The sequence below is a fragment of the Kryptolebias marmoratus genome, linkage group LG20 (genome assembly GCF_001649575.2).
Source record: "Kryptolebias marmoratus isolate JLee-2015 linkage group LG20, ASM164957v2, whole genome shotgun sequence".
In the NCBI taxonomy this organism is placed as follows: domain Eukaryota; kingdom Metazoa; phylum Chordata; class Actinopteri; order Cyprinodontiformes; family Rivulidae; genus Kryptolebias; species Kryptolebias marmoratus.
In genome coordinates, this window is record NC_051449.1 from 21920033 (window position 1) to 21928442 (window position 8410).

General features: G+C 39.3%; 1 protein-coding gene across 3 annotated transcripts in view; it reads right to left on the reverse strand.

The window, feature by feature from the left end:
* Positions 1–7514, reverse strand: part of LOC108248533 (probable cation-transporting ATPase 13A3) — a 53196-nt gene extending 45682 nt beyond the window's left edge. For 2 of the 3 annotated variants that reach the window (XM_037982030.1, XM_037982029.1), the window contains exons 1-3: positions 7233–7514; positions 2530–2599; positions 141–314 (exon numbers count right to left, since the gene is read on the reverse strand). In XM_037982030.1, the coding sequence (XP_037837958.1) occupies positions 141–314; positions 2530–2583 (228 nt within the window). In that variant the 5' untranslated portion in view covers positions 2584–2599; positions 7233–7514. Of the gene's footprint in view, positions 1–140; positions 315–2529; positions 2600–7232 lie in introns of those variants that run through there. The other variant, XM_037982031.1, reaches the window with a different exon arrangement.
* Between the last annotated feature and the right edge of the window lie 896 nt (positions 7515–8410).

Here is an 8410-nt window from a genome sequence, read left to right on the forward strand (position 1 = left end):
CCAGCCATAAAATTTTTAATTTCCACCCCTGCCTGAATCATTTATTTATTTTCCTATTTTTGCTTGTATAAAAGAGGTAAAGTGTTTAAGTAATTACAAATAAAACCACAAAACTTAACAGCACAGTGTGGTTTCCTTACCGTTGTCCTGAGCAGCAGAGTGTGAGCGTCCCTCAGCGAGGTGAGTGTGCACGTTCCCTTGACTCCCCACTCAGGCAGCCAGTAGAGTAGCAGCAGTAAAAGACCACCGGAGCAAACGACCCCCACACCCACCAGGATCATCTTCCACCGACAGGGCCGGTACCCCCACACCTCCTGCACAGGTGCATGCTCATGTTAATGTACCGACACTTTGTTTTGTATGGTGCACTGATAAAAGGAAAAGACCATTTAACTCAAAGGCGTATTTATATTAGTCTTTAAAAAAATAAAAAAAAATTTAAAAAAAAACTCACATAGTTTCCTATCAACCAGAATACTGCTGGAACGAAAAAAAAGTAAATAAAAGGCCTAGCATTCCTTGAAGAAATGGTTATCGCTTACCACATTTAATGTCACAGTTTTAAACTGAGATCCTCTTACGTCAGTGGTGTCCAATCCTGGTCCTCGAGGACCACTATCCTGCTCGTTTTACTTATTTCTCTGCTCCAACACACCTGATTTGAATCAATGGCTGATTAACAGGTTTCTGCAGAACATGAAGAGGTGATTCAGCCACTGAATCAGGTGTGTTGGAGCAGGGAAACAAGTAACACATGCAGGATAGTGGCCCTCGAAATGGCAGAGTTAAAGCCATTTTAGTCAAACCCTGAAAATGACATTTTGCTATATTGTGACATGTTCTGGGTTCAGTTGGTGCTCATAAAATGTATTGACGATGACTCTCAGCTACCACCACACCATATTTTAGCTCAATAACTGCTATATGAGTTACAGCCATTTCTGTGTTAGGCTAGCTAAGGTTAATTTGTTGTGGCAGCCATCTTGGATTGGACTGACTCCAAATGTTGTAAATGTACATCCAATGATTATTTTCTGAGAGTTTCACTAAAATCTACCCAAGGGTTCATGAGATATTTTGCTATGAGAGACAGTGTTGGTTCTAACAGTTAATGCCAAAGTTTTAAACAAAGATATAGTGCAATATATAGAGTATATCAGAGTATGTGCTGTGAATGACTCTCAGCTACAACCACACCAACTTTTAGTTCAATATCTGTAAATATATCTGACTGAGTTATAGACATTTTTTTGGCTCCAAAAGTTATTCAGCTGTAAATGTACATCCAATAACAGAGTTTCATTAAAACATTTTGCCTTTGATAGCAAGAAATAATAAACTTAGCTTTAACATAAAGCATTAACAGAGGTGTTTCCTTAGCATCCTTAAAGTTTTGGACACAATTAAAACTTATGTCTTAAACCATTAACCCACTTGGCTGCGACTGTTTTCAAGTGTCGGCATGCATATAAAAATAAGCTGTTATTAAAAAAAAAAAAAACTAGTCTTGGAAAACGTGTTGGTCGCTTGGCTCCAGTGTTTAACAGTTTATTTTGGCATTATTTAGACACTGGTGTTGTATTATTTATCCGTTCTACAACCACACACTTTTCAGCTTCAACCCACTCATTTTTTCAAATATGGTATGGTAGCACCTGACACAGAGCCCCATCGTATACTGAATGCTGAGAAAAAAAAATACAAAATGGCCGCCAAAGCTAACGACATCAAAATTCAGACCTAAAGTTGTTTGTGCTCCAACTTTAAAACCGTGTAACTTAAGAAGGTCAAACTTCACAGCTACAACCCTCATGGGTCAGGGATCACTGTAAGAGATTACAAAGCCACAAGGTCAAAGGTCAAGGTCACAAACCGTGCCATTTTAATTCCTCAAAGTTTCTTTCAGCTTTCTTTTCAGCTTGAGTCCCATCACATACTGAATGGTAAAACAAAACAACAAAATGGCCGCCAAACATAACAATGTCAAAATTTTGATCTAAACTTGTCCATGCTCTAACTTCGCAACCATGTGACGTAGGAAGGTGAAACTTCACAGCTGGACTCCCGGTGGGTCTAGGGATTGCCCTTTAGACATCAAGGTCACGAGGTCAAAGGTCAAGGTCACAAGAGCCCACGAGTTCTAGCTCTGAAACTGTGTACAGTAGCAAGTTCAAACTTCACAGCTGTACTCCTCATGTGTCGAAGGTCAGCCTTTTATGATGCCTGTCTACAATGGATCAGCTTTTAAAGCAACAGTCAATCAGGACGAACATTCACACATGCAGTCCCATTCTAAGTTTCTTCAGAAACTTTCTAGTTTTTCACTACCAGCAGCAAAAGAGGAATTTTGAATTTCCCTTTATAAATAAATAATTTGACTGTCTGTCTGTATGTCTAAGGTCCTGTCTACATTACTCCATATATTTTTGAACAGAGTTTTTTCAAAGTTTTAACTGTTTAAAAGGACCACTGTGACACTCCAAAATAAAGAAAATAAATATTAAAACATAACAATGAATTGATATCTACCATCTCATCCTCCAGATCCTGGTTGATGGTCTTCACCTCTTCTTTTGTCCTCATTCTGTCAGTGCAATGTCTGCAAACAAAACGAGAAGAAAATGTGCAGTTATTCAGTACAAGCTTAGTGGAGGTTTTAGTTTAAAGTTTTTCACCACAGCGAGAAACCTTTAGCTCTGATCAGCAAACACAGAGAACCTTGACCAAGGACATAAACAGGATTCAGTTTAACGACTTCTCAAACAACCAATCAGTTCAAACAGAGATGAGGAGGCCAATCACTCATTTCGCATCAATCATGAGTTGATTTTCTTCAATGGAAAAGAGGAGCAGAACAATAATAATGCAATTGGTAAATTCTGAGATGAGGCTAGAAGAAAAACTGCCCTAAATGTGACCAATAAACTTGAAAATGCACCTTGTCAGACTGTCAAAGCTGCCAGTGATGTATAAGAAATACATTTATTCTGTGCCTAATTAAGGGTGAAGCACCCTTAATATTATTCAGCTGTTATTTTTCTGTTTCTAACACGATCTTTGATTCACTACATGCATTGATGTATTTTATGTTTTGGATAAACCCCAAACATAAAATACATAAAAATACTATATCGCTCAAAAGGAAACCGTGTGCTGTGACTTTTGGTACACTGTACGACATAAATAAAATTAGCAAATAATAGCAAAAAAACTTCCACATCCACAACAATGGAAAGAAAACTGAGCATCTGTGGAGCTCTAGGGCACATTCAAAATTAAAAGGGTTGCAGAAAGTTGGACTTTGCATGACTGAACTGGCATTTAGTTATCTTTTATGGATTTTTGAAGATTCAAGTATGAAATATTTAACTCAGAGTGTAATATCACACTAACTTCTCAGGCGTCTACATCTTTAAAAAAAATCTTTTTCTTACTTCCACAAATGTTACAATTCTTATAAAGTTTTTACATCAAAATAAAGGCATTTTGATCTTCTTTAAATTAATGTGTCTCTCACTTATGGTTTTCTCTAAAAGCACTCCCACACTGTTGAGTGCACACATCCAAACTCTCATTGACTTCCATTGTATCTAAGCTTTGGGTCATATATTCTACATAAAACACTAAACCAAAAATGTGACGTGATATGAGATCCTTCTAACATACAGAATTTTTTTCAATAGGACCTATGGGCACTTTCACAAAACGCTTTAAGCTGGGACTGTTCTGGTTGTCTTGGTGCCCTTTCTTAATGGACTAAGGTGGCATGAGGAGTTGAAGTCAACCTGTGGATGTCACACCACTGAGCTGCTAAGGGAGGTAGTGGCAGAGTCGCAGCAACAATGGACTGACTTCAACCCCAGCGTGGGGCAACTCTGGCTTACCTTTACATATGTTGACTGTTGTGACTCTGCCACTACCTCCCAGCTGACTTGTGGAAAGGTAGGCTGGCTTTGGGGCTCATGGATGTGATTTAATGATGACATACAGTCTGTGCTACAACCAGGCCTCATTTTTAAAAACCTAAACAACAAACAGATTTATTACTAAGGAAAAGATGAATAACAACACACAACTCTGCATTTAATTGAATAATTGGTCAATTGCACACACAAAAAAAGAAATGAAAATTATATGGGGGAGACATTTGTCAAACATTTAGTGCATAATGCTCCACATGAACGCAACTGAGTTCCACTGTTTTGTGAAAGTGCTTACAGTTTTTGACAGTGACTGTTGTAGACTTACTACCCTGCTTTTCTGTCTACCTGTTATTAAGAGTGCTGTCAGGTGGTGAGACATTCAGGTGTGTTGGTACCATGGTGACCCTAATTCTTTGATTTTGTTCCTCGTTGCACTTCTTATACAGTTCCCATGTCAAAACTTTGACATTTCATCAGCTTTGATTATTATAAAAGGAAGTCCCAAATTTCTTCTGAGCTGTTGGATTTTATGGCACCTTTCCAAATCTCTTAAGAATCTTTTTAGTTCACATGTTAATCCCCTTGAGTCAGTTTTATTTTGGACACCTTACATGTTTTAAGCAGAACTAGGTTGGCTTATTTTTCCATTATGTCAAAAAAGGTTGATAATAAATTTCTGCATTTTCAGTTGTAATAAAAATACACATTTCCTCATGGAATGTAACCAACAGAGCATCATTACACCATTTTATATTCTGGCTCAATTCACTGATATCTCACCTTCATTTTTAATGACTCCAAATTTTGCAATTCTAATTATGACCAGGGTGAGGTTAAGCAAGGATCCAGGGCAGATCGTAATTCATTGAAACCTTTGCACCGTGCACACGTTACCGTTCAATAAGAGTCACGCCTGTGCTAATGTTTGACTTAAAGATAATCTGACAGCAGAGCCTTAATGATCCTCAGGAAAGTATTGAAAAAAAACAAAACAAAAACAGAATGGGAAAAATAGATTACTTTGAGTATTGTAAATATAGTGAAGTTGATCAGACAGTGCTGACATTTACTTGCTTTGTTTCTGTGACTGGTTAATAAAGGGTTAAAAACAAATCAGGCTAAATTGACACTAACCTCATGATGATCATGGTGTTAGTAGACAAGGTGCAACAAGAAGACAGAAATAATAAAAGGCCTAGTGTTCATTGACAGGCTGCATATTGCCCACCACCTTTCATGCCCGAGTTTTAGATTGAGATTATTTTATGTTGAGAAATAATAGAGTTGTAGCTGCTTGGGTCAAAACATTGAAAATAATGTTCTGTATGATCTCATGTGATGTCATGAGATGTCATGCTCAACATATGTAGGGATTAAAGCAAAAACAAATCTTCTGGCCTTATTTTTTTTCTACACTTAATCATATGACAACCCTAGGGTCAATTGGACGATTCAGGGCATACTCACTAAGTGTATATGCATAAAAGTCACTTACACATGACAGACTCCTTAAAGCATCACTCAGGGTTCACAGACAAGCGAAGTGGATCAAGGACTGAATGTCAATCATGCGCAGAGCATCCATCAACAGAGTTTTGTGACAATGTCTGTGAATGCCCAACGATTGCTTGATAAAAATCCCTTGGGTTTTTTTTCCCCCCCATTTCCTTGATGGAAGACGGTCAAATATAAATGCAATGAGTCTCACAGCAACAGAGCGAAGGTGATACATTGTTGCAGGAGCCAGACCCTTCAGGCGGAAACCAGCACATGGTGCAAAAAGTGCATCTGCAGGCCTTTATGACCGAAAAAACAAGATGCCGTATACAAGCGGCTGAACTGAGCTTCCTTTGTAGGGCAGTCGGGCTCAGCCTTAGAGATAAGATGAGGAGCTCCATCATCCTGGGGGAGCTTGGAGTAGAGGCGCTGCTCTTTCACATCGAAAGGAGTCAGCTGAGGTGGTTTGGGCATCTGATTAGGATGCCTTCTGGACCTCCCTTTGGAGGTTTTTTGGGCATGTCCCACTGGGAAGAGACCTCGGGGCAGACCCAGAACTTGCTAAAGGGTTTATGTATCCTCTCTGGCCTGGGAACGCCTTGGGATCCCCCAGGAGGAGCTGGAGGCTGGGGGCCTGGACCTGTTGCCCCTGCAACCCAACCACGGATAAGTGGTACAAGATGGATGGATGATTCTCAGATAAAATGACACCAAAATTAAGCAGAATATCTCTAAAATTGAATTATAGCCATTTTTGTATTTTTTAAAGTCCGCTGGCTGTGGCAGCAATCTTAAAGTGGGTTGGTTCCAAAAGTTAATCTGTTGTAAACATACATCCAATGATTATTTCCTGTAAATCCCATTAAATCCATCCATTAGTTCAAAAGATATTTTGCGAACAGACAAAGACAGTTGACTCCAAATAGTTATTGGCAATTGTTTTAACAAAGATCGTGCACAATCTGCTAGTGCTTAGAATATGTGATGGAGATCCAAATAACTACTACATTAAAGGTTTGGTCAAATCTGCCCAGTTGACTGACAGTTTTGGGCTTTTTAGTCAGTTAGATGGGGCAGCCAACTTGAATCAGCTTGACTATAAAAGTTAATAATTTGTTGATGGATATCCAATTATCACTTTCTGAGAGATTTGTTAAAATCCATTGATTAAAAGTTGTTAATGAGACATTTTTTCCAACAAACACACAAACTTGGGCTAACACATTATTAAAACAATAAACTACTGACATTATCTGCAAACATCTCATACCATCATGTTGGAAAACCCTGCTTAACATGAGGTGCACCATGCTGGGAGGATGCTTCTCTGGTGCACTAAGCCCTGGGGGGGGGGGGTTACTGACCAAATATTCAAAGACGAAATAAGTTTGTGCGTCAGGAACTTAAATTCTTTCTTCTGTGCAGAAATGTTAAGAATACTGAGCTGACATAAAGCCAATCACACAGAGCAAAGTGCAGAGAGAGCTGCCTGCTCTGCAGATTAACGGATTACAAGAAAATATCTGCAGTTTCTTAACAGAAAACTACAATCCAGCACCAAAAACCGTGAACAGAACTGTGACAGCACGTTTTCTTTCTTTCTTTCTTTTACTCAGGCAGTTACCCTCAAATCACAGGCTGTTGCACAACCAGAAACTGAAGCTTTGACAAACTTTGGAACTCTTTCCTTCAGCAAAAATAAAACAAAATCATCAAAGTGTCACACGCTGCAAACAAGCTGAGCAGAAAGTTTCCGATGCCGAGCCTGAAACTGGTGAATTCCTGAGCAAATAAGCACAAGAAGCGACTTACCGACGCCTCCTTTCTTCTGAGTCAACAACTGAAGTGCAGCATAGCTGAGCGGAGCTGCGCGAGGGGAGCTCTGCTGGGAGCTCCGCGTGCCCTCTGCGGTCACCGCGGGTCCTGCCGCGCGCACTCCGGTCGTCAGAGCGGAGACGGGACTGTCCCGAACCAGGCCTCCTTCAGGAGGAGGGGGTGGGTTGGTACGCAGGAGGTGAAGTCACCGCACGGCACCGAGTTTGGGCTGAATTTCTGCGAGTTTGAAGCACATTTGTTGCTCCGCAGCGGCACGTGAGAGCATCTGGAAGGCACTGAGCCTATGGCAAGCCGTTTGTACATTTAATCAAAGCCGCCCTGTCTGTCCATGTTTAATAAATGATTACATGAAAACATCCCTGCAAACAAAATTAAAGACATTCGCAACTATTTTGGGGTTAGTAACAAATATTATGGGATACCCCAACCTTTAACCATAGTTTTAAAACATTTAAAGGGATATTTCTGACATTTTTAAGTGGTGCTTTTGTAAAAGTTATGAACAATTAGTTTCTCAAGTTTTTTTGATGGCTCTTTGAACAATTCCAGTTTGGAGAAACAGAGTTTAATTCTAACCAGTTTCATAAGCTAAAGGCTAGTCCAAACACATATAAGGCTAAAGTGAATTATTGCTGTCTCCAGTTACCAAAATTTAATGGCAGTTCATGCTAATGCCATTTTATAAACTTTTGCACCACTGTCAGTTTTACATCATATGGTTATTCACAATTAAAAACATATTCACTGTATAAAAACACACACAACCATTTTTACACTGTCTAGCATTAAATCAGACTAAACCTTTCCTGTTTTAGGTCAGTTAAATTCCAAAACTTATTTCTGTTTGTTAAATGCCTCCAAAAATGAGAGATTCATTTATTATTTTTTTCAGCATCACAAGTTTACATTCATTTTCTTAGTATTTGGTAGTGTTATCTTTAAACTGTATGATTTGGGTCACAGGTTTTGGTTTTTTTTCCACAATCTTCTCTCAATAATTTGCTGTAATTTAGTCCCGTTCCTCCTGACAGAACTGGTGGAACTGAGTCAGGTTTGTTGTCTTTTCAGCTCTGAGCACAAACTCTCTGTGGGACTGAGATCAGGACTTTGTGATGGTCGCTCTGAAACACTGACTTTGTTGTCCTGAAGCCTGT